This window comes from Tauraco erythrolophus, chromosome 14, assembly GCF_009769465.1.
Source record: "Tauraco erythrolophus isolate bTauEry1 chromosome 14, bTauEry1.pri, whole genome shotgun sequence".
NCBI lineage: Eukaryota > Metazoa > Chordata > Aves > Musophagiformes > Musophagidae > Tauraco > Tauraco erythrolophus.
In genome coordinates this window covers 22,093,052-22,119,174 of record NC_141478.1, presented here as the reverse complement: position 1 = coordinate 22,119,174, position 26,123 = coordinate 22,093,052, and the positions used below count along the sequence as shown (strand labels likewise).

The 26,123-nt window shown below is 42.9% G+C and overlaps 1 protein-coding gene across 2 annotated transcripts in view; it reads left to right on the top strand.

Moving 5' to 3' along the window:
• The window catches only part of NEO1 (neogenin 1), a 207,465-nt gene that overhangs the window by 95,051 nt on the left and 86,291 nt on the right, over window positions 1-26,123 (top strand). For both annotated transcript variants that reach the window (XM_086620230.1, XM_086620229.1), the window contains exon 5: window positions 1,306-1,442. In XM_086620230.1, coding sequence (XP_086476356.1) covers window positions 1,306-1,442 — 137 coding nt within the window. The remainder of the gene's footprint in view (window positions 1-1,305; window positions 1,443-26,123) is intronic.

The following is a 26,123-nucleotide window of genomic DNA, read 5'->3' as shown; positions in this document are numbered from 1 at the left end:
CTTTTTAAAGCTTCTCTTTTTTTTTTTTTCAAATTTACTTGCATCTTCATTCAAATTCCCTGCAACTCTTACAAAACAAACTTTTTATAATCTTCCTATTATTAGGTCGTGGAAACAGGATCCCTTTCCTTAGGATACACCTGGGTAGGGCTTTTAAGACTAGTTTCTTTCACTTAATTCCAATAATGATTTTGTTTGTTTAGTTTTTAAATGTATTGAATCAGAAATTCGATCAACAATTATGGTATCATAAATCAATGTTAATGTGGTAATTGGCTAGGGGAGTCAAAACTCCTTGTGTCCTAACAATGTACCTTTCTAAGCAGGTTTTACTAACATAATTCTAATAAAATTTCAAATGGAGAAAGCAATTAGGTTGATTTTTGTACATTGGCCTCTCTGTAGAGACCAAAAAGGTTAATTGTTGTCATGTGCTGTTCAGTTAATATTTTCCTGCCCGCTAAGCCATTGCTTGCTAATGCGAGAGGAAGACTCTCACTTTTTTTTTTTTAAGCTGCAAATAGGAGTGGTTTTGCATCAGCATCCAGTCGTGATTTGTTGTCTGGGCTTGGGTTTTTTTGTAACGTTACTGGCATCTTATTGTGGATGCTTTGGGCATAAAATGCAGTGTTTGTCTACTATATTTAGCATAAACCCCAGATAGTCTCTAGAGGCTGAGTTATAAACCTTCCCCCTACCCTTTCCAAGTCAGAGGGAGAAAATTCTCTACAGAAACTTGTTGAATTTGTCTTTAGAAATTATTTTTAACCTGCATCTTATTCTGAAATCTTACATCTTAGTGAAATAGTTATCTTTTTACAAAAGTTCAGTTACTATACGTAACGCCATATACATTGCTGTCCCTTATGTTGTCCAGGCATGTCTGGCATGTTACAGTTCACTTTTTGAAGCAATAAGTCGTTCCAGCTGTATCTGCAAAATGGATATTTATTTTTTTTCTATGGTGTGGTTGTGTTATTTCGTTTTTATGAAGTTTTAGTTCCTGTTGTCTAAATATCTTGGATGACATTTAATTAAGAACTGAAGCTGAAAGCACAAAAAGATGAGCCACTCTTGTGGAATTGATGTAGTTGAACTTAACTTTAAATGTGAAGCCAAAGTATGGATTTTGACCACCTAGTTAAAAATCCTTCTTTAACACGGCTCCTTGTAAATGGCACCCAGAAATAGGATATGTAAACACTTGTTCAGTTTATGCAGATGTTTCAGGCAGAGGACTTGTGTGTGCTCCTCTGTTTAAGTCGATTCGTCCATCACATCACCGCTGTGTCCTGTTTTGTGCAGCTATGAAAGATTTCTTCTGCTTGCGGGAGGCAGCCTGGAGATCCGTGGTGTCAGGGAGGAGGACGTCGGGACGTACACCTGTGTAGCGGATAACGGCAACGAGACCATTGAAGCTCAGGCAGAACTGGCAGTTCAAGGTAGGTCAAATGGATAATTTTCAGAGGGAACAGATCTCTGAATGACTTTTTACAAGAGACTCTGCTGGTTTTTGTGTCCCGTTTTGAAAAATCTCTGGTTATAGTTTCATGATAACTCAAATGAGGAATTTGCTTACATAATGCATCTTGACCATGGTTAAAAGCTGCTTTGTATGCTCGGATAATATAAAATGTGGTCAATGCCATGTACTTTCCTAAAGGAGGAGAAAGGTCACAGTGTGGCTAATCACAGTTGAAAAGTGACCTGTAGTACTCCCACTTAAGTCTTCCTCGAAAAGGACATACGTATTCTTCATAATCCTTAAATGTACTGTTGTTTTCAAGGAGCTTGACATGATAAAACCCGAGATACTTATTTAGAAATACCCTGATTTATTGTGTCTATAACTGTGTTGCTTACTCTTGAAAGCTATTTTTACTAGAAACAGCACTGAAATGTTGACAACATCGTTTTTAAAAATCTTACTTATGTAACCTATGCAAATAACGTAGACTTGTTAAGAAGCAAGGCAGAAGTTTGGCTGCTTCACCTTTCTTAAATTTCTTGAGGACATCTGTCCTTTTTTATTAGTTGGATCTCAATATTGGTTTAAAATTCTTCGGCGAGAATTTAGCAGCATGTGAGTGATTCATATGTGCAGCATCCTTGTAAGAGCTTAACTGACTTGTTTTACAGTGCGTTGTGGTAATAGAAAGTTTGCCTTAAAAGTACGTCTGGAAGGATAAATTCAATCACTGAACAACCAGTAAGGAAGGTTTATCTATAGGTGAAGACTCTATGGCAAAAAAGTATTGTTTTACGTTGTGCGATAACTTTTCTTATAGCATGAAATGTCATGTAAAGGCCACGTTAGCAGATTTCTTACTTCTCTATTGACACAATATATGAAAGTTTTACAAATTTTAGTACTCCAGGCATATGTACTTAAGGTGATATATTTTACCTGTCTTAGCCCTATTTCTGAAGTTCCGGGTATGTTTCTGGTATAGAAGAACTGGAGAAGGTCAATTGGGTTTAAAAAACCACAAATATATATTAAGAAAGGACAACAAGTTTTCAAAGAAGGTTGATCATTGAAGCCTCTCAGTATCGAACAGCTGAAGTCTTCCTCTTTAGGAAAGGAGAATGTGAAAGAAAGTTTATATTGGCGTCCACAGCATTTCTGCGTTAGGGCACCGCTATATTTAACCATGTCCATGTAAAAATGAACATTAAAGAGGTGCAGAACTTGTTCATGGATGTATCGAGGGGAATATTTTCCTGAGAGTACCTTGTCAGTGCTCCCTTTAGCACTGTTACCTGCTACTTGTAGGTTAAATTTTAGCTTGGATTTGTATTCCCCGCTGGTCTTGGGAGTAGCTTTCCGAGCATGTCTTCTGCTTTCCATAGGTTACTGGTACAGCAGTGCTTTAGGTGGCTCTGCCCTTCTTTAAAAGTTGGGGAAGAGAATCTGAAAATGCATTCTCCGCAAGGCCTGTTCAAATGCAAAGTAGTTCTACTTTGACTCAAAGTGTTTTGAAAGCCAACAATTTCTGGTCATAAAGGGGAAAAAAAATTTTCTTGGACCAAAAGAATTGAGAGGTGCTTTGGCTTTTGAAATGCTTACATGCTTGATGCTTCACAGCACTTCACGATGCCGCTCCCTGTGTGCTGTGTGTAATTTGGTTCCAAGCCATGTATTTTACAGAATTGGTGTGAGGCTTTGAGCTTTATGGGCAATGGCAGAAATTAATAATGATGATGATATGTTGCAATTAAGCTAAGCAAGTCATAGATAAGACTGAGATTATTGCCAGATCACTTAGGGGAGGAAAGTGATCTTGAGATCGCTCTTTGCTCCTTATCTAAACTAATTTAAGTGGGTTTTTTTATATTTTGTTTCTAAAGCTTGAGAATATGTTCTGCCAGTTCTTTTGTGCTAAATTTTTCTTACATGCCTGGCACAAAACCAAGATGATTTCTTTTAATGCCCAAGTATTAGAATATGTTAAAGATTATACAGAATCAATTTTGGAAAGTTGCATTTCTGGTTTTACCTACTTAGTTCTAATCTTAATTCTACTTTCCTTTGAGAGGTCACTGTAGAGAGTAATTGTATTTCTGCTTTACTAGAATTTGGTGAAGGGTTGAATAGTTGGAGTAACTGTCATTTTCTTCAAGACTAGAAAAGTTGTCATCTCTTCCCACCTAATACCTGCTTGATTTTGCTTAATTTAAACTTCTGTCATTCTTAGAAATTAGTCTGGCAGAAGTTTATACAAGAAATGTGGGGGGTTTTGGTATTTAATTCCCTTGTCTCATCTATTTCTCAGCATCTTTCTTGAAGCACCTGGGTTTTTTGTTGGGAGATTTCAGCAGCATACCCGAGGTTGTGCTGAGGCAGTCCATCTTTTTTCCTTCTATGAATGTTTCGCGATGGCAATCCAGTGAGAAATTTGTACATCTCTACTTAAGCGTGGGTGAGATGGCATTATTTGAGAGTGTGAGGACAGGTAAAGTGAAATGGCTGTTCCTGTTGATGCCTCTTAACCGAGATTTCCCAGCAGTGCCAAGTACGGATCGACTGAAATTTGCAGGGGGTTAGAAAACAACCTGCTGTATCCAGTTGTAAGCTTAAACTGTGTGTGGAACAAAAAGAGTGCTCGTTAAATGTGGCTTGGTTACAAGATGAACTTTTCCGTGTCCTTTACCAAGGATGTAAAAACCTGGAAGCTAACATGCTTTCTCCTTGGTGCCGTGCATCCGCTGCGTTGGGCTCCTTACCTGTATTCCCGTTTTTTGGTGGCAGTAAGGATGAAATTGCTGAAGGTGGGGTACCCTTTAATGATGAAGGTCAGCAGTTGAACTTGGTCAGTTCAACAAGGCCAAGTGCAAGGTCCTGCACATGGGTCGGGGCAATCCCAAGCACAGGCTGGGCGGAGAATGGATTGAGAGCAGCCCTGAGAAGAAGGACTTGGGGGTGCTGGTGGATGAGAAGCTCAACATGAGCCGGCACCGTGCGCTGGCAGCCCAGAAAGCCAACCGTGTCCTGGGCTGCATCCAAAGCAGCGTGGGCAGCAGGGCGAGGGAGGGGATTCTGCCCCTCTGCTCTGCTCTCCTGAGACCCCACCTGGAATACTGCGTTCAGCTCTGGGGTCCCCAGCGCAAAAAGGACATGGAGCTGCTGGAGCGGGTCCAGAGGAGGCCACGAAGATGATGCGAGGACTGGAGCACCTCTGCTGTGGAGACAGACTGAGAGTTGGGGTTGTTCAGCCTGGAGAAGAGAAGGCTCTGGAGTGATGTTATTGCAGCCTTCCCCCCCCTAAAGGGGCTACAGGAAAGCTGGAGAGGGGCTTTGGAAAAGGGTGTGTAGTGACAGGACAAGGGGCAATGGCTTTAAACTGAGAGAGGGGAGATCTCCATTAGATCTAAGGAAGAAATTTTTTACAATGAGGGTGGTGAGTCACTGGACCAGATTGCCCAGAGAAGTTGTGTCTGCCCCATCCCTGGAAGTGTTCAAGGCCAGGTTGGATGGGGCTTTGGGCAATCTGGTGTAGTGGAAGGTGTCCCTGCCCATGGCAGGGGGTTGGAACTGGATGATCTCTGAGGTCTCTTTCAGCCCAAACCGTTCTGTGATTCTGCCCTGGCGGGTCTCACACCTGAGTCTGTGCTGTGCTCAGCTGGCAAAGGATAGGGCCGTTTCACTGTGCTGCTTGTGTGTTCACATAAGGTGAATGGGGGATAATTGGAAATGACTCATTTCCAACTGCATACACGTGTATGAAGTGATGCGCCCCGGGAGTTCGTGGTTTGTTTGGGTTTTTTTTGCTGTTAAACTTGGCACTATTTTGACTTCAGCAGCATATTACACAAATTTGTTTCCTCAGTCTCTTTATCTACAAAGTGTATCTGGGAGCTAGAGTTGTGAGAATGTCATTTATTCAGAGGATGATGGAAAATTAATGGAATCACTTGGGGAAGACTGATCTAAGAATATGTGAAACGTATGCAGCGCAGGTCCTAGGAACACAGGGTAAAACTACTTTCACTGCTGGTGAAAGTAAACAGTGATATTCAAAGTGTTTTTAGTTGAGAAATCATTTAAATTTTAGGTGGGTTTGGAGAGAAGAAAAAGTATGTCTTTTATGTCGTAGGCGGACAAAAAGAATCGTAAATGAATGCCTGTTCTTGTCCTTAGTAACATCCTTTGTACCTTTACCTGTGGAACATCTTTGGATTTCAACCCTGCGTTAGACCCGGCTGTTCTCTGATACAATACGAAGGGATTTTTTGGGAAACACGCAGGGAATTTGAAATACTAGAGATCTAAAGTGCGTCTTGGAAGATGATGGTTTTTGGTGTAGGTTCTGTCAACCACCTGGAATTAATTCTGTACGTAGTGCTGAGTGACACCAACTGTTCCTGCTCACTGGAAGGGTGGGCGCTTCTCCCCACAGCCTCTGTCATCTATCGACTCAGCTGCTTTTGAGAGCCCTAAGGCATTTAGTTAACTTTAAATGGGCTTTTTTAGGCTGGTTTGAACTCTCTTAGGTCATTTTGACCAAAACAAACCTGGTGTAGTGGAAGGTGTCCCTGCCCATGGCAGGGGGGTTGGAACTAGATGATCTTTGAGGTCCCTTCCAACCCAAACCATTCTGTGATTCTATGAAAACAGGCTAGGGAGCAACTGACTGACTCAGCGATGGATCTATTGGAAGCACAATTTTCAGGTCTTTTCCTTGAAAAGGAGAATATGCGCATTGCCACAAAGTGAGAAGACACCTTGGAGCAGACTCACAAGCCTGCTCTGCATCCGAGAGTTAGAGAAAATAACAGTTTCTAGGTATGTGTGTGCAAACTGGAGATTTGTTGGACCCGTGTGTCATGCACCAAATTTTTGACTCGCACGTTTGAGGACTGGGTTGAATATGGAAGAGAACGTGAAATGACCTTGGGGAAGATCTGTGGCTGAGAGATTGTCAGCCCCTAAAGCTTTCTGAATCCCCTCCACATTGGAGAAGGTCTTTAGGGACAAATACCAAATGGATCAAATGTGTAAATAGCTTTATACCTACTCACTTTTCCTTGAGTTAATCTTGGGTGCAAAACACATGTATCGTCACAGTCTCAGGCCAAGCACCTCGAAGGTGCCTTTTCCATGGGTAGGGTACTCCCCATGAAGGGAGGGAGTAATTTGTTCTCTGAAAATCTTCAGTACAAAGTCAACTTTCGATGAGCTGCGTTGACAGCGTTCCTTCCTTTCGCTGTCAGCAGGAGGGACGGCGCTGGGTACCAGATTTATTTACAACACATGTAATGAATTGAGAGCACTGGAAAAACTTGTTTTGCTCCCACCAGCAGTGAAAGAATCTGTAGTATTTCCGCTAGATAAGAATGGAGAGCGATGAAAGAAAAGCTGGGGAAACAAGTAGTAAACGTATTTAAAATGTAGTCAGCTGGCTTCTGTTCGGTCTGAACCAGAAAGAGCCGTAGTGGCAGTTAAACAGTGAGAAGGTTAGAAGTTCATTCTTCATCTGGGAAATATTTCAGATTTATTACTGTGCCCAGCGCCCCTGGGATTTGTGCAAATACTGTGACGCAGGTTAGATCGCCGCGGGAGCTTCCTGTCGCCTGTCTTGGTGCTTATGTTGTAGATAATGATTTTTAGAGGGAGTTTTCTCTTTCTGTTGAAATATTTACTGCAGTTCATGCTGAACCAGAAAATAATAAACAAAAAAAATTTCCGTTTTCCCTATAAATTGATATGACAGGTCTTTAAATGATTCTCTGCGTTTGCGTGAGAAGGGTCAGGACTGCTCTTTTTTGTTGTCTGCGTTACTGTATTTCCATGTTTTTCAGAATTGCAGAAGGTTGGCTCTTGAGTCATCGGACAGCGTTCAGTGTCTGATAGCATATCTCAAATCCTATGGGTGAAATACCTCGCCGTGTTAATGTACCAAAATGGAAACTGAAGAAGGAAAGCTTTATTTTGGGGTATTTGTAGTGATAAATTAGAGACTGTACATGGCAGTAGGCTGATCGCTACCTCATCTGTGCTGCCGGAGCAAATTGTATGGAAGAGGAACTACAGAAGTGTTTTGATAGAATTATCAATTTTGTGCTTTGAAAGGAAATGCTGGAGATATTTGCCGTGCAGCTGAAAAGTCTGATGCTAACAGCAAATTCTTATTCCAGCAAAAAGCACATATATTGCAAGGTTGGTCCTACAATGTAAGAAAACATTATTTTTTGTGTGCTTTCAATACAAGGGCTGGGTGGTAACTTAAATAATAGAAGAAAACAAGATGAAGTCTGTATTTTGTCTGTCTGATAGGTTTTTAATTAATAGTCAGTGACATCACTCAGATTCGAGAAGGTGATGTTGTTACGACGCGGCAGAGCCGTAGTTGGTTGGTGGTCAAGCCTAGACCAGCTGAAACGTTCCTAACGCCTTGTCACATGCAGAACCATCTGAGATGGTGACATTGACGGTCTCGAACACTTGGAGCGAGGTCTGGTGCACCCAAAAGAGGAAGGAAAACCTTTTTTTTTTTTTTCCTCACAAATCTATGAAAGGTGTCTGTAGGTCTGACTTTCTGGGAAGCGAGGTGTTACCTTTGTAGTTGTTCCACTGTACTTTTCGTTTAGGTGTTCTGTTTGCTGTTGGAGCAGTGGATGTTTCTGGTACAGAAAACACTTTGGTTACTGATGGTAGGTAATTATTTAGATTTTTTGTATTTGAAGATCATTGCTTAAAAACTAGTTGTGGTTTGTGCTCCTATTAATGTATGGATTCTTTACGATTTTTATTTATGGGCTGAATTACTGTTGTTTATACTTAGGGGTGATATAGTCTAAGGCTGTTGGTGAGGCTTGGAAAATAGTTTGGAAAATGGCTCCCCTTTACACTATTGTTGAGAAACAGGACTTTAGTTAGCTAACGTTTGAGGGCGAAGAGACACTGGACCAGGTTGCCCAGAGAAGCTGTGGCTGCTCCATCCCTGGAAGTGTTCAAGGCCAGGTTGGATGAGGCTTTGGGCAACCTGGTGTAGGGGAAGGTGTCCCTGCCCATGGCAGGGGAGTTGGAACTGGATGATCTTTGAGGTCCCTTCCAACCCAAACCACTTTATGATTCTATGAAATGTCTCCCCTCCTATCATTAAAATAAAGTGAAAGTGCACTGGGAGATGTGAAGTCAGTCAGAATGTGTGGCTCTTTCCCCCATAGCTTTATTTTAAATGTCTTGTTTTAAACATCTCCAAAAATGTTGAAACAGAACTGTTTCTAAACTTCTGCCTGGGAATCAGGCTGACTCCGTTGTTGCATCGCTCTCATCTGTATCAGTCAGTGATCCCCTTTCCTATTGCGGTTGCGAAGGAGCTTTCAGTCCTGTCCGTTTGGGTTCCTTGTCTTGCCCAAAGAGCAGTTTTATTCCATTTTATTTACTAACCAGCCTGACTTAAACTTGTTAAGGCTTTCTTTAAAACCAAAACAAAACAGTTGTAGAAGGAAAAGCCTTAACTTAAAGAATCTTGGACTTGGCTTCCAAAAGTACATCTGACCAGATCTTCATCTGCGGCAGAGCTTTGACAAAAGACAATGCCGACCTTCCCAGGAAATTTTATGTGTCTGAGAAGCACATTAAATCCTGTAGCAACCAAATAATATGTCTGGGTAACTCTTACGTTTGCATTAAGCTTTCGGTGTTATTGGAAACAATTCTAGGGAAGAAATCTGAACCAACATTGGAAGTTGCTAAAACCTTTCTTATACCTTCTAGATGATCTTTATCGATTTCTTTTTCTAATTAAGCTCAGTGCTGGATCTTGATAACAGGCTGTGCTTCAATCACAGGTTCAGGAGACGCTGCACTAAACCTGATGCTGTCAAAGGCTCGTGCTTGGGACAAAGTATTGTTTTTCCCAGTTACCTCGGAACTGCGGTTGGGGAAGATGGTAATAATAAAAAGAATGCATTGGCTTCCCGTAATTGATTTCTTTCCCTTGAAGCTGCCGTGTGACTTTCGTTTGTGATCTTTGTTCTGTGGTGATAGAAGAGAGACACATGAAGCTGGAGGAGTCCGATGTGGGGAAGGTGCGTAAGCTGAAGTCACCGTCCTTTTGGGCAGGAGCGTTGCACTTCACTGAGTTCTCTGCAGAGACTTTCTAAGGGTCCTTGCTGCTGCTCTCAAGTATGGTTTAATGTTTATGGCCTTGCAGAGTTTACTTAGGAATTCAACTAAATATGAATGTAGATACTTTTTGAGTAGTTTTTGCCTCTCTCGTGTTCAGGGGTAGCGTTACTACTGAAAAAGTTACAAACAAATATTCAGAAACGTACATGAAATGGGTAGAAGGACGTTGTAGCATATTTTAAGACTACATCACTTGCTCAGGTTTTACCTGCAGATCAAAAATGCCCATCTACATGAGATGGGTAACTTTTCGTGCTAAATGTGAACTTCCACAAAAAGAAGTCATTCTTTGCATTATGCAAAACATGACACTTTTGTGGTATTTTAAGATATTAAATATACTGTCATCTGATGTCTGTTGCCCACTACTATTATGCAGGACTTGAGCTCAGCAGAACCTCTGATTGCCTCTGCTTGTAGCTGCTCATTTTCTAAGCCTTGCTCTGCAGTTAGTGAACTGTTGTACATGTTTTTTTGATAAGTCTTTATGTTTTTCCAAGACCAGGAGGAACATTTGTCCAGTCCCGGCCATATTTCGGAAGCACAGGACAATAAAGCTCATTGAAGAGATCTTGCCACAATTCCTAATAGAGGCACAAAAATTTATTTTCTTTAATTGTATTTCCAAAAATTACGGATGAGCTTTGCTAGAATTTTGAAGGATTCCCTCGTAGCAGTGCAAATGTTTAAAATTCGGTGACAGAGTTACAGAACAATGAAAACTGAGTGTTGTAGCGAGAAGTACTGGGGGGCCTTCAGGTGGTGATCTCTGCCCTGCTGCTTACTCTGGTTTTCCAGTGTTCAGAGAGGACAAACACGCTGGGATGGTTTTCTGACCTTACCTGGGGTCAGGGCTGAGCAGAGGCAGCTGCTGTCGGTGCCTCGTGCTGTGCGTGTGAGCTGAGTCTTAGCTCCTGTGGTCAGGGCAAGGACAGGGTGAATTTTGAAACCAGATAGCGAAGACGAGGGTCATGTGTGCCCCTTGTAGATGTGCATCTCTCTGGTATGAACCGTCTGCAGGTCGACGAGATGGTGTGGAGGCTTCGCAGACTGGGCACTCGTTACAGTGACAGCGTTTTTTGGGTTTAAACTTGTGCTGCAGAGGTCTGAGTGTTATATGTTCAACTATCAGAGCTTGATATCCACCCACCGACGGACCAGGATGAGGACCTGGAAATGGGTGTACCGTCTCTCTGAAGCTTCTGGCACAGGATGTGAAAAGCTACATTTGGGAACCTGAAATCAATCCCACGCTTTGATCATGCCGAGACTGGGAATGGCATGTCCCTGCTGCATCCAGGAGCATCAGCTCACAGCACGTGCTTTTCCCAGCAGCAATGGCTTCCCGCTGACTGCCAGGAAGGACCATGGATGTGGCAGTGCTCTGGGTTTGGACACCGTCCTGGGGACGAGCTCTCTGGGGCAACCCAGCAGTGGTAACAGTGCAGTGCAGGTGGAGCAGGAATGGTGTGTAGGTAATAACAGTGCTGCAAGGTAGGATTTTTCTCCTAAAAGAGTATCTTTTCTGCCTACCTGACAACCATTAATCATGAGGTTGTTCTACATGAAACACCTATAATTCACTGGGCCATTCTATTATATTTGGGAAAACTTTCTTTGTTTTATGTGGGCGTTGCATGGTTTTCAAACAGATTTATGTAGCACCAAAAAAAAATTGCCAAACAGCCCCAAACAGTTAAATGTTAATCAGGAGAAAGACTAGATCCTTTTGGCTAAATGCCCATAACTGAATTGCATGAGGGGTGGGAGGTAATGCCTCCAGAACTGCACATGCAAGGAAGATGAGGTTGACTTTGAATGTAAAAAAGCTGATTTATTTTTATATATATATATATATATAAAAAATACCATTAAGAAAGACAAAACCAAATTATCAGTAACCCATACAATTGGCACAAATGGCTTTCCTTGTAAATGTTCTTGAGTAATCCTTGGGGATAGTGAAAACGTTACTAAATTAAGCAGCAGTGTCTTAAGTATCTGCAGTGTAGAAACTGATATTGAACTAAGGGAATTGTAAAAGCTGGTTTCTCTTTCGGCTAGAATTTCTAATAAATTAGGATCATATTAATGGCAGTTTGAACCAGCTGCTGCTTTATGAGAAGAAATTCTTTCTCCCACAGAATGGCTTTTAAAAAAAATAAACCAAGGTTGCTCTCAGCACCTTTGGCCTAGGCAGTTGGTTGCAGCAAGTGTGCAGGTTTGCCTAAGTTTCACATTCAGATATATTTGTCTGGTCTCCAAACTAAAAATCTACTTTTTGGATTGGAGCAGGATTCACCTGACACTGGATTTACTGCCTCGGTTCTGAAGTCAGGCACGTGGCGATGAAGTGCGTAGCGCTGCCAAAGAGGGGAGGGAGCCGCGTGCTGCCATACACGGCGGTCGGTCCCGCGTTCGTCTCCCACTCCCTTTCCCAGGTTTTCACTCATTACGCCACTTCCTTGCACTAAAAACCCCTCTGGAATAATCCTGTTGAGATGACTTTTTCATTTTGGGAGGACACATGGTGAAGCCTGCCATCTCTATTTTCTGTACCTGGTTTCCACTTGTTTCTGGATGATGTGTTTTCCTTTAGATTGTTTGGAAGAAAAAGCTCTAATTCCGTGAATTTTGTCGTATCAGTTATGTCACGCGTGAATATACACGATACTCCATATGAAGCACACCATTAGGTTCCTTGTGACTTAGGGAGGAGTAATTAATACTGGGTGGGAAGTTCATCTTCTGCACGACTGACTTGATATTATAAACAATGTGTTTTTCGTACAGCGATGTAGGAAAGGCGAGCCAGTCGGGTAACCCAGCTGCTTCGTTCTTCCAGGTGCTCTTGAATACTCGTTAAGGATTGAAGGATGTAGTAGATGTAACCATAAACTAGAGATAGACTATAGGTTTTTCATTATTGATTTTACTCCCCATCAAAAGGAGACGACAGAATTTCAATTGAAAAATAAAAGCTGAAAGATTTAGTAGTAATTTTTAAGTTGTATACGCCAAAGACTTCCAAGAAATTTGAACGTGTGAACTAAGCAGCTCATTAAAATGCCTTCTTCCTCGAAGTGAGAACTCTTTTTATAGAAATAGTGCCCTAAATGGCAAGTATTTTTCTCTGTTTATCAGGGTCATCCTTCTGTGTTTAATTGGTTGAATCAAGCTCTAAGTTTGATTCTTGAATTTATGGGGTTTAAGGTGCGTTTTTTTCCATTTCAACAGAGACTTCTGCATTGTTTTTGCACTACCAAATGTCACGATGAAATCTGAGGGTGATGTTAACATGGAAATGCTGAAGAACACCATGCATTACTTGAATAAGTCTCGAGAGAGAGACTATACCATAAAGTATACATACACTTTCTTTCAAGTTAAATTTTTATGATCGTGAAACTGACTCTCATACCACCGGATAATTTATTTCTCTAATGGGAGACAGATGATTGCAGTTACTCGATGTCTCATTATGAAAACCTACAGTCCTTGGCAGGGTGGTTTATCCCAAAGTTACCAAGATGAAACAACTCAGTAATTTGTTGTAAGGAGGTGGGCTCTTATCTGTGGTGACTTATTCCCTACGCAGTCTTGCAGTTAATTACTTTCTCTTCATGATGAGAATAATTTAAAAGAAAAACACGGTGGAGTTTTAATTCCTCGAGTAAATACAGTTTCTTTAGTTACGGTGTCAATTTAATTAAACATACTGGTTTGGAGTAGATGTGAAGACCTCTGAGGCAGGTGCAGTCTGCGTAATGAAGTCGTTGTATGCTCATCAGTGACACTTCTGAGATTCTCCCTTCAGAAGGGTGCTGGAAGGAGGCTTAAAATGTGAACAGGATCCCAAATATATTGGATAGAAGGAAACTGGGCTCACAGCAGGCCAGTTAATGGTTAGTGAATGGCAGAAGGATATTTTTCTACTGAATATTTTTCTAAACGGTGCTGATTTCTGACAGCTCTGCTGGTTTTGCTTATTTTCAAGTGCTGACTCGAAGATTTCTTCTGTCGTCTTTTTCTCGCGCTCTTAGGAGGTTTGGTGCAGCCTGAGTAGTGTCAAACAAAGCATTTTACAAGTGAGAACACAAATTGCTGTACTGCATGGTAATTCAAAGCACCCTGGTGCTCTAGAAGGGGCATTCCACAGGTTACATGCCTCCAACTCCCGTCAGATGGTTTTGGTTTCAGTCAAGTGTTTCGTTCTGCAAATACAACTGAAGTACGAGGGGTTTGTAACGTTCATCTTCAGTTACGATACTTGACAGGCCTCGTGTGACCTTGCTGTCGCTGGCGAGTTGATACACAGCACGTAGAGCTACTAAACGTTTCTCTGTACGATAAAGAGTAAATGTATTGCCTACAGTGGTGATAGGCGTGTACGTTGCAAAATCTTCCCCAAAAAGTGCTTTTTGTCAGTTAAGACCTGGCTCTGTAACCATGAAGTAGGACAGTGTATTTTTTTGCACAGGCCTTTTGCAGGGTGGACTGGTACTGGAAGGAGATGTGAAAGTTTTAGCAGCCTTCAAAAATAATCGTGCTTCATGCTCGATAACTCCTCAAGCTCAATATTTTTTGGAGCTCTGGCTTCAAATTAATTTTCTTGGAAAGAAAGATCTTTCATGAAATGGATGACGCGCTTTATGTTCGCGGGGCCGCGTGCTGCCTGGTGCGGCACGGAAGGCTTTTTGCGTGGCGATGGAGCAGAGGCTGAAGAAATGCGCATTAAAATACGCCAGCGTTCTGTAATTAAAATCTCTTCTGAGAGGAGTTTAGCAGCTCATGGCTTCTGAGAGTCGAGTCAAGACATTTCAGTAAATTCAAACGTTTTACTGCAAGCTATGCGCGATGCTTCGGGGAGAATTTTTAAAATAGAATTTTGCCATTCCTATCCCCTTGGGGCAAATAATTTTTCTTCGGCTTTTCCAATGCATGTATAATTAATAACTTTGTTTACTGACAACGTCAACAATAGCATAGCTCTGATTTATAGCATTTATCTTTTGCCTCTTTGCTTCCTCTTATGAAATCATAAAATGCCATGTAGATGGAATTAAACTGTATCTTCAGAAGGCGATTCTGGTTAGAAGATAACAGAAAAATAGAATGCATGAGCACTATCCTGTTGCATTCCCTTTGCAGAAAAAACAGTCAGCCCAAATCATTGTGCTTTAAATAATTAGTTGCAACTTGGTTTTGGACAACTATGCAAGAACTTGCATGGAGTGGGAAGGGAAAATAACCGCTGGAGGCTTTATGGAGATGAAGAAGGAGGTTTTGTTACGTAAGATCGGGCTTCTGAGGTTTCATGAACTTTAGCGTATCTGTCCTTGGCACTGTCTGTGGATTTCTTTGCAGTCATATACTTAATCTGAACGCTGCATAGTTATTGCTCTGCTAATTTGCTTAAATCATTAGTGTGATTAACCATTACAGGAGCGATTTGCAGAGTTGCCAATCTCCCTGCTACTTCTCTTGAGTCGAACTGGAACGGTATAGGCATCAGCTCGGAGGATTACAAGCAAGAGAACGGAGGATTTAAACCATTAACCTATGAACTTACATAAAATTTATCTGGATTCTAGGCAAGTGCAGTAGAATACATGGCATAAAGCTTTTATGAAGCCTCTTAAGGGGATTCCATTGACCGTTTTCTCTGTGTTACTGTTAGTAAAGCTCTGCATCATCATATGAATCATAGACTGACATGGAATCAGTAGTCTGAGTGCTCGAGCAAGATATTGTGACTTCAGATCTTACGCTGGTTCTCTTGCAAAACTTAAACTTGGTTTCTTTAGTTTCACATTGGGTTATAATTGTCCATCGTTATTCTCTAAGTAAAAGAGAAATTTCTTTATGGTGCAGAAAAATTTCATGTATGAAGGGGAAGAGTTTTAATGTTTTTGTTTGCCCAGAATAGTTCAGATGTGTAAAACCGTATTTGAAAGAGCACACTTCCCCTTTCATTAAAATAGTGATCCGTTATTGTACTACCTTACAAAAGAATAATTAAATGCTGTAAGATGTTCTTTAGAACTATATACCAGCTTTTTTCTAGGCAGGTTCTAGTGCTGGATTTACGTTAAAGTGGTCACTGTTTAATATACTAAGTGAAATATGAGCAACTGAGACTCTTACATCATCTCTTCCTAATCAATTAACAGTTACTAATTTGTATCAGTACTGTGTGAGTGCTCCACACTCTGTTTCTGTTTGCTAAGAAGAATGATCTAAAATACTGCGAACTTAGAAAATTTCTTTGGTGGATTTGAGATGTGCTCCTTAGCCGTAATATCTGCCTGGATTTACCTGCCTTAAGGAATCCTAAATTTGCTGGATTTTATTTGAGAAAGAACGAACTTGACTGAGGGTATGTGCTTTCCTGAATTCCAGTTGCTTTCTGTGAGCTACTGTAACTGAAAAGCAATCACTCGTGTACTGGGTAGGCTTTCAAGATAAGCAAACTGTAAAGGCAGAAGAGTCTGGCAAATTTATAACTCTGCTTTGAAATCATGCTGGTTTTCTGCTTTTGTGTTTCATTTTTTATTTTTCCCTTAGACTGCAGAAATAGAGCAGGGACTTAGTTATTTCAGTTGAAATTTAAACCTAACAGACTGCAGACTCGGTGGAGGACTTGCTGCAGGTCATGGCCATCCCGCAGCTAACCCCTGCCGAGGGGGAAGCACCGCAGCACACGGCAGGATTTCTCTGTGCTCACCTAAGCTGAGTTTGAGACTGATTCTTGCAGCGCCATCAGAAACACACCCCCAAATTCCAGCTTTAGCAATTCTAGAAAGCTCAAAGATTAATTAGAAGATGTGTCTTTGTGCAACTAATCATACCGTTTACAGATTGCCTTAAGTTTATTTGGTATCTTTACATATTTAAGATGTTAAAATCCATTTTTTTTTTTTATTTTTAAAGAAAAACCAGAACACCATCTTGTGATAGAGCACAGGGTTGTAGTGGCATAGTGTTTCTGTTAGGTCGAGAGATGTTGAAAGTTATTCCAAACCCGTCCTGCCTCTAACTCAACTCCCATTGAAATTTTTAAGACTTTCAGCAGAGTGACGTGTTTTTTAAGGTTTGCCAGGTGGGCTCAAATATAATGAGAGCATCCAAGATGCGAAAGGGTCAGTTCCCTTTAGTCACAGACTGTGCTGTCAGAGCACCTTTACTGTAATGCCACGTGAAGAGCTCTCCCAGTCCACTCCCTTGGTACAATAGCTGCTCATCCAGGCACCGCCAACACTTCCATCAGCAGCTTCTGTGTGTGTTGAACCTCCTGTTGCAAGATGTGGCCACTGCCAGCTCTGGTGCCTGAGTTGTCCTCCTGTTTGCTCTGACGACGAGGAGCATGGCTGACACGGGGCCAGGAGAGGGGAAAGGAAGTGGTGAAGCAGCCCATGGGATGGACAGCAATGGGGGCTTCTGGTCACGGGGCTCTGGATGCTGAACAAGCGTTTGCTGTCAGGGCCGGATGATGGCCGTGAGTTTGAAGTCGTCTGACTTCAGTGACAGCGCTGTGCGAACAAAGGCGTGTGCAGTTCAGTTTTGTTCTGCACGTATTTTTGGGAGCGAAGTGAGCCCAGCAGTACCACAGCAGCTGTGCTAGACCAAGAGAAAGGCTCGTGTGTTTGGTATCTTGCTCCTGATGGTGTCCAAAAGCAGATGGCTGAGAGAACTTAAGTAAAGGGCAAGAATATTTGTTGCTTCCCTTGAGTAACGCCTCATTCTCCAGCCATTTGCAGATTGGGGATTGTGAGCTACGTGTAGTTTCTACATTATTTAGCAATCCTCAATAGATTTTTATTAATCCTTCTCCCCCATGTAAATGTCTTGTACTTACAGCATCCCATGACACTGGGAGGAACAGCACCTTCTTTTTCTTTGTTTTAAACCCAGCCTCCATTAACTGTATTTGCTTTTTCTTTTCTTTTCCTCGCGTGCATGGGAAGAGACCGAAGCAATCCGTCCTTATTCCCTCGCTCTACCAGGAATGATCTTACAGCCCTTTATTGTATCCCTTTCAGCTGTTTCTTTTCAGACTGCAGTGTCTTAGCTTGTTTGCTTGTTCCTTATCTGGAAGCTATTATTGAAGTGGATTGTAATTAAGGTTATTTTGGGGATTTTGTAAATTAGAAGAGACTTTGATGTGAAGATAGACCTGCATTCATTGATCTGGAAATGAAAACGATTGGATAACTCTTAGCTGACGTGTAAAACGAGCCTACAGAATTTGCGTCGTTACAAGCCAAAAAAAGAAAAGCATAAACTCTCCATCTGTATTTTGACTTGATCAGAAAAAATATGTTTTTCCCAATGGGCAATTACTGTAGGGATGCGCCGGGTTCCCGCAGCAGCGTGCTGGTGGAAGTTCACATTGTGAAGGCTGCACAGGCAAATATTCCAAAGTAAGACACTTGAAGGCAAACTGTCTTCAATTTGTCACCTCTGCCTTCCTCCTCGTTGTGGGGGAGAAGTTATGGAGATCTTAAAATACGTGTTCTCCTATGGCTTCTCCACAGGATCTTACTCGTGCCGTGCACAAACTCCATAGTACTAATTTATTGAGAAAATACTCAATGTTTTATTTTTTTTCTTTATTTAAGAGATGGTACCATGATTTATTTATTATGCTCAGTTCAAATCCATATTTATTTCTGGTTTGGTAGTCAGCACCGTGGAATCTGAATCATTCATAAACACTAATGAATGTATTTTTGCACTCTGCTGAAATGAAGTGGTATTGAACCCATTTTAAAAATTGACTGAAACACAGAAGAATTAAGATGAAATGTATCCAGCTGTTTTAGCACCCAGTGTGAGACACAGAAACATTGATTTTTCGGAATATGCATAACTTAATATGTCCCTTTAGAGCTGCGATGGGCGTTAGGCACTGGAGAAGGGCGAGCGGCTCTGCTGCTGCCTGGCCACTGACCCGGATCCCAAGGCTGACGGGCTGCAGTCACCTGTCAAAACCAGGATTTGCTTTTTAAACATCCACCCCAACCTCACCAGTGAGGCAGAGACAGGGAAGGCATCTGATTTTCCAGGGCTCTGTTAGATACTGAACCATTAATTCCCTTTTTGCGGTGTCTTTGTCAGCCTCTGCTCGCCTCCAACAGCGAATGAGTTGGAGTCAGAAGTTTTCATGCTGCTCTCTGCCACCCGAGCTGGAGGGATAACAGCCATCTTCTGTCTGGGGGGGGCGGATGGAAGTGGGAGGCTTATGTCCATTTGCTGAGGCTACAGGAAGGGAAAGCTGACCTTCCCGGGCACCACCCCAGCCTGCGGCGGAGCCAGCACTTGCAGAACTTCTTCCAGTGTTGTCCTCGTCTTTCTCTGATGTCCTAACCTGTCCCTGATCTTTCTCATATGCCACATTCATCCGTGTCCATTTCTGCTGCACTTATTCTCTCTGGTCTTCTGCTAAATCCACTCTCCGGGTGTCGGGTCCCTTCAGATGCCTACTCTCTGCTCAAGTTGATCCCTGTTACTCTGCCACTTCAGTCAGTTATGCTGTTTTACCCTTTTTTCCTTCCCCACCTCTTTCCTTTTTTCTCTCTCCATTACTCCCTCTACCTTCCTGATGTCTTTTACGAGTTGTAGTGCTATGACCACTCCATCGCTCTTGTTGCCTTTGTCCACTCAGGCCATTTCTCCAACTGTGCTGTCTCCCTCCATCTGTATCTGTCTGTGCCTGAATTTATCCCACTTGCCCCAGCTTTGTCACCCCATCCTGCTGTTCTCCAGTCTCCTCTCCTTCCTCCAGGCATCTCCGTTCTCTTGCGCATCTTTGACAAAATGAAAAAATCAAAAATAAAGTCCAATTTTTTCCTCATTGATCAAAAAGAGTGGAACAGTTGTAAATTTAGGATTTGTGGTTTTGAAAAACGCAGTTCAAGGAGGAAAATGCTGGTGGAAAATCTGTCATATTCCTATTTTGGCAAGTTATAAACTTAATATTACCAAAGCACTTGATTGTTATTCACCGTAAACGGAGGCACCAGCCTCACCTAGAACAAGAATTCGGAAAACAACCAAGACTGTTTGTTTTGCAGTTTCCTGGAAAGGCTCATCTTTAGCCATCCAAATTACGTAACTGTTTAGGAGCTTTATGGTAACACTGCTGTGTTTACAAATGCATTAAGTGTGGCAATGGTCTTTAAAAAGTCATTATACAACAATAAGTGAGTAACGATAAACCACGTAATAGTGTGTTTTACTGAGGACTAAACCTTTTTGGTGGCTATGTTTGAACTTGTCTGTCCTGTCCTGCACCTGCTATGCTGGCAATTGCTTTACACATACTTTTTTTGGGGGAAAAAAAAAAAAATCCCCATATCTAGAATAAATGTCTGTATATGCCAGAAGTCATGATTTTTCTTTTCCACAGTGATTGAAGCAGTGCTGCAGGTCCTTTCGTTAAATAGTCTCAGTGTAGATGGAGGATCCATGTTGGTGTTTTTATTTCAGACAATGGTGTTTTAGAAGGTGCAAGGGGCATCTAAAGAGGTTCATCTCCCAAGCTGCTCTTGCAGCTTCGCTCATGAGAGGATGCGTGGTAGTAACTGAAATCGAGGGTTTCAGTGGGGAGTAGCTTTGCACTGAAAGTTTGCTGATGACACCAAGCTGTGTGGAGCGGTTGACACGCTGGAGGGAAGGGATGTCATCCAGAGGGACCTTGACAAGCTGGAGAGGTGGGCCTGTGAGAACCTCATGAAGTTCAGCAAGGCCAAGTGCAAGGTCCTGCTGATGAGTCGGGGGAATCCCAAGCACAAGTACAGACTGGGCAGAGAATGGATTGAGAGCAGCCCTGAGGAGAAGGACTTGGGAGAGTTGGTTGATGAGGAGCTCACCATGAGCCGGCACCGTGCGCTGGCAGCCCAGAGAGCCAACCGTGTCCTGGGCTGCATCCAAAGCAGCGTGGGCAGCAGGGCGAGGGAGGGGATTCTGCCCCTCTGCTCTGCTCTCAGGAGACCCCACCTGGAATACTGCGTTCAGCTCTGGGGTCCCCAACACAAGAAGGACATGGAGCTGTTGGAGTGGGTCCAGAGGAGGCCATGGAGATGATCCAAGGGATGGAACACCTCTGCTATGGAGACAGGCTGAGAGAGTTGGGGCTGTTCAGCCTGGAGAAGAGAAGGCTCCAGGGAGAGCTTCCACCAGCCTTCTGGTTCCTGAAGGGGCTACAAGAAAGCTGAAGAGGGGCTTTGGACACGGGTGTGTAGTGACAGGACAAGGGGCAATGGCTTTACACTGAAAGAGGGGAGATTTAGATTGGATATAAGGAAGAAATTCTTCAGTGTGAGGGTGGTGAAACATTGGAGCAAGTTGCCCAGAGAAGCTGTGGATGCCCCATCCCTGGAAGTGTTCAAGGCCAGGTTGGATGAGCCTTTGAGCAACCTGGTGTAGTGGAAGGTGTCTCTGCCCATGGCAGGGGGGTTGGAACAAGATGATCTTTGAGGTCCCTTCCAACCCAAACTGTTTTGTGATTGGAAACAAGGGCCTAAAGACTCTAAGCCTCCATCTTGCAGAGCAATGTCTCTGCTGCCTCTTCACCGTATGTTCTTTGTGTAACAAATTAGTGCTCTGGAATTCAATAAAATTTTTATTGCCTTTGACGCTGCTGTAAGAAGTTTAAATTTTGATGAGCATTCTTCTTATTCAGATCTTTCCATGCTACTTGGAGTAAGTTCAGGGTCAAACAGGCTTGATTTTTCTCCTAGAAGGACTGGGGAAGGAGGGCTTAGTAAAACCTAGAAAAAATGAATGTAACATTTTTGCATGACCGATGCTTAGATAAAGGTGTTCACTTCTAAAAATCATCCTAGAAGTTGTGTAGAGGACTTGCTTTGAATAATAGTCAGTAATGTCCGCTAATAAGTGTTGTGAGAGAGCTCAGCTTTAGTTTATTATGGTTGCTAAGCTTTTACATATGATCTGGTTGTCTAATTTTAATAGAGAAATCTATTTTGTCATCTCTTCTTCATCACGAGTTCTTCCCTCATTGCGATGTTCCCCCTGATAAGTGTGTTAATCCCAGACTGTACCTTCAGAAGTTTTCCCAGAAGTTGTCCGTACACAAAGGGTGGGCTCAGTCTTAACAAAAAGGAAATAAATCTTTAGTAGCTAAAATTAAGTGGTCATAGAGAGGTTTTACTACAAGCACTGGAGGTGAGATGACAAGTGCAGAAGGTATTGAGGCAAAAGCTCCATATCCTCACATAAAAGGAAACAGAAATTAGCCAAGTTCAAATAGGAAGAAGAAAAAAAAAACCAAAACACTAAACCACACAAAACCAGTCAGAGTTGGGACTGAAACAGGTGCACAAAATTGGAAACAAGTTTTGTGTTAGATGATGGAACACCAAAGAACATGTATTGCCGAGCTGGATTTGTTAAGCGGACCAAGCAAGGGATAAGCTGTGTCAGGAGAGCTACGGGTTGACACCCGCTGACACCAGCGACTGAGACCTGCCACAGTTGTCACTCCAGTGAGCCTGGGGGTCACAGCCTGCCCTCACCAACCAGTGTGTCAAGTTCTCAGGCAGTCTCAGCTGCAAAACTGAATGGCTCCACCTTGGCATGAGCTATGTGGGGTTGGATGTCTGCCCAAGGGTCTTTCTCACCAGGTGCTGACCATCGTGTCAGGCCATGATGGTATCACGGCATGCCTTTCCTGCCATTCCTGGTGAAGTTCTCCTGTCCGGTGTTGATCTGTGGCCTGTGTCAAGGCTCACGGCACTCGGGTCGTGTTTGCCTTGTCCTCCTGGCTGTGGTTCATCACACCCAGGCTCTGTGCTTAACCCACCTCTTGTCCAGAGTGAAGCTGTGATAGTCCTGTGTCATTCCACACGTTGGTCTTGCTGACATCTGGCGAGTACGGGTTTTTTACCCGTGCGCAATTACTCATTCACTTACGTTGCACACCACCAGTCTACAAACAGTGAAGCTTTCATGGGTGCGTTCACCTCTTGTGTGCAAACCAGTTAAAATTTAGGTTACTGTAGAACAAGCACTTGTTCCCTGGTGGGTCCTGATACTCTTAAGCCTTATGGAAGCATCTTTTCATTGATCCTTGTACAAGGTTCAGTGTTTCATCCATGTGGAGACTGGCTGTGGAGATCCTGGCACGTCTCCTCGAGCTCAACCTTATGGGTTGTTGCCGTATTCCACCCCTTGATCCCTTATGGATCGGAGTGCAGCGGCGGTAGAGCACACACCTGATGTCCGTTGTCCCAAGACACACTGGAAATAAAACTTTGGGAGGACTGTGCTGTTACTACACCTGCTCTCACATCTCACTGTCGAGCCGTAGTTGTGCTTCACCCCAAGAACAGTCCTTCCAGCCCCGGGGCAGTTTGCAGAGTATGGCAGCATAGGCAGAACCAGAGAGAAATTACAATCAGTAACAAATCCCAGGCGTTGACTGTTGCCAGAAGTGCCACCCCCCAGGACAGCCTCTGTGTTTGAGGGTTATTTTGTCACCACAGCCTTGCCAAGTGCAGAGACAACCAAGCTGATTTTTCAGGGAAAGCTACACAGTACAGAAAATTCTGTAAAACAAACCAAAAAAAGTCTACCAATATTTATGCTTTCAACTAATATTTGCAGGGATTGCATTTAATTTTCTGCCATGCTCAGCTGCACCACCTCACAAACATGATGCCAGGCACTGTGCTGTGCCCACATGCTGCTGCATTGCCATCCTAAAGGAGGTCTGTGCCAGCTGTGGTGCCATCCCAGCTGCATTGCTTCAGATTTTTGCATGCCCATCGACCCACCGCAGTCCTAGTGGGTCCTGCATGACCAGCGATGGAGGCACGTCTCCCTGGGCCCCCTAAGCATGTATTGCAGGGAGGTGGGATGAGGGTCCTTGAGAATGGCTTTTTTCTGTAGGGAAAACCGTACTTTCCGTTGTTCTCGTGACGCCGTGCAGCACATGGAACTCAAATTCTTCCACGTGGGCAGTCCCACAAGCTGTCTGTACACAGGCCTCTGAGGCTCGTCTGTGTTCTTCACCGGTTTGTGTTGTGGACAGAGATTGGGAGCTAACACCAGACAATGTGATGCTGCTGAGCTCAGTTTATTAAGTCTGCGTTGGGGGAAGCATTTCAGTTGCGTTCTCATCAACTGAGACATACCCCAGATATCACAGGGACTCGGTACAGTTGAGCCTGGGAAGATGTTATGTAGGAGAAGAGTGCCCAAGTGCACAATGTGTTGGGGCTGAGCTGCTGCTGAAGAACCCCAGATGGACTGGTCAGAGGGAGAGTTGGGTTTTCCCTGAGCTCTGCTGTCACCCGCTCACGGGGGTGGTGTTTGGTTGGGTCAGGGTTGGTGATATGCACGTATAGAAGTTTCCTGGCCACAGCCTCCCTCTTGCTTGGTGTGCTTAATAAATCGAGCATCGTGTTGCTGGGTGTTGGCTCCTCCTCCTGGGGACCTGATCAACCTCTGTCCAAATGCTAAAGTTCGCACAGATGGGAGGTGTAATGCCTTGTTTTCATGAAGGTGGTGGTACAATGGGTACATTTGAAATTTTTAACACAGAATCTCTTTAAATTGAGATTCCAGACTTTGAAAACCACAGTATTAGGGCTGTACAACTGATTGTCTGTCCAGGGTGGTGGCGTTGATCATCACCGTCAGCATTTAGTCTTCTAAATCAGTGTTTAGTCTTGTAAAAGTGGAATCTACATCATGTCGAGGAAGCTTGCTAAAAACAAAAGGAAAAGACACAACCAAAAAGGTTAAATACTTGGCAAGTGTCGTGGCATTTGTTTAAGGAACTATACAGTTTTCCAAGTGAATGTCTACCACCTGCCAAAGGTTGTATTGGAAAGACAAAAAAAACCCACTCCCAAAACCCTACCAGAAATCTCCTAATAGCAAGATAAAAAAATTATTTTTCTCGTGTTTCTACGCGAGTAGAATAATACAAAGCTTTCGACCATTTGCTAATAACATAAAAATCTTCTAATAGTTTTTTTTTTTTCCCCAAGTCTGTCAGAGACAGGACACATGCCAGAGAAAGCGTAGGGTCAGCGATGATTGATGGGAAAGGGAGAGGGGTGAGAAGATGGCCTGAAGCAGAAAAGTGAATTCTTGATATCTGTGCTTTCTGAAAAGTTGGAAGCTTTTTAAAATTATGTTTGATTTTTTAAAATTATATCGGGGGGCGGGGGGGGGGGACGCTACCTGAAATTGTAGAGCTACTGAAATGTATTTCAAAACAAATCCATAAAGTGAACAGTAAGAAATCATCAGGAGCAGATGGTATTCAATCAAAGATTTCTCAACGAGTTTAAGTGTGAAATCCTGAGCTCCCAAGTGTGGTGTGTAACCTATCACTTAAATTGGCTCATCAGACAAAAAAAAAAAAATCAAACTAAAGATATTTGGTCAATGTGACATCAGGTTTTTAAAAATCTATTAGGGGAAATCTGGGAAACTGCGGTCAAGTTAATCTGACGGCTGGACCAGTTAAATAGACAAAAATTATAATAAATTATAGTGTTGTTAGACGTTGGGAAATATCATATATTGAATCTGTTTGAGTATATTTGTAGGGAAAAAGCCATGTATTACTATTGAGAACCGTTTGAAGGATGTTGAGGGCTCTTCCTTTCCTAAGAGCCTCAAACAATGCTTCCGTGGAGTCAGAGGGAATGGCCTCGCGTGGATAAAAGGGAATAAATAAATTAACGGACACTGGAAATGAGAGCGGGGCTACGAAGCTCGTTTCATCAGTGGAGCCGTCGACACTGCTCGGTGGTTTTGTAAGGATCTGGAAAAGGAGCTTTGTGGGGTGACAAACTTTGCTTCTAGAGGTGGTTGGGGTTGTGAGAATGAATGTTGGCCGTGAAGAGCCTCAGAAACCCTTTGTGCAAGGAGCAGCTTAGCAATGAAATGGCAGGTGAGGTGCAGCGTGCTGCCAAGTGGTGCGTAGGGTTCAACGTAGTTCTGAACGTTTATACCGCGGTGGTCTCCGCACTGCTGGCTTTTGCACGGGCGTAAAATATTGAAGTTGCCACATGCAGGTCTTTGGAAAATGTGAGATCTTGAAAAAAAAAAACAAATTAAATGTTAGGAATTGTTAGGAAAGGAATAGAAACCTAAACAGAAAAATGGATGTGGCACTGTCTAAACCTGTGATGGTCCTACGTGTCGAATGCTGCGAGCGGTTCTTGTTCCTTCCTCTCTTAGATGTAGCAAAGCCAAAGAAGGTGTAGAACGTCACAAGGATGATCAAAGTCACGTGCAGTGTCAAAAATTGTTGTTCTTTGTGAAATCATGAGTGCCACGGAGAAAGCAAATAGGAAATGCATGCTTGCTTCTCTTCCTAAGAGGCATCACATGGCTTGATTGACTCAAGGACACGCAAAAAATGGTACATTTTCTCAGGCAGCATTGCATGGAACTGGTACTGCTGTGAGCATTAGGGCTGCTGAAGGCTTACCTGGAT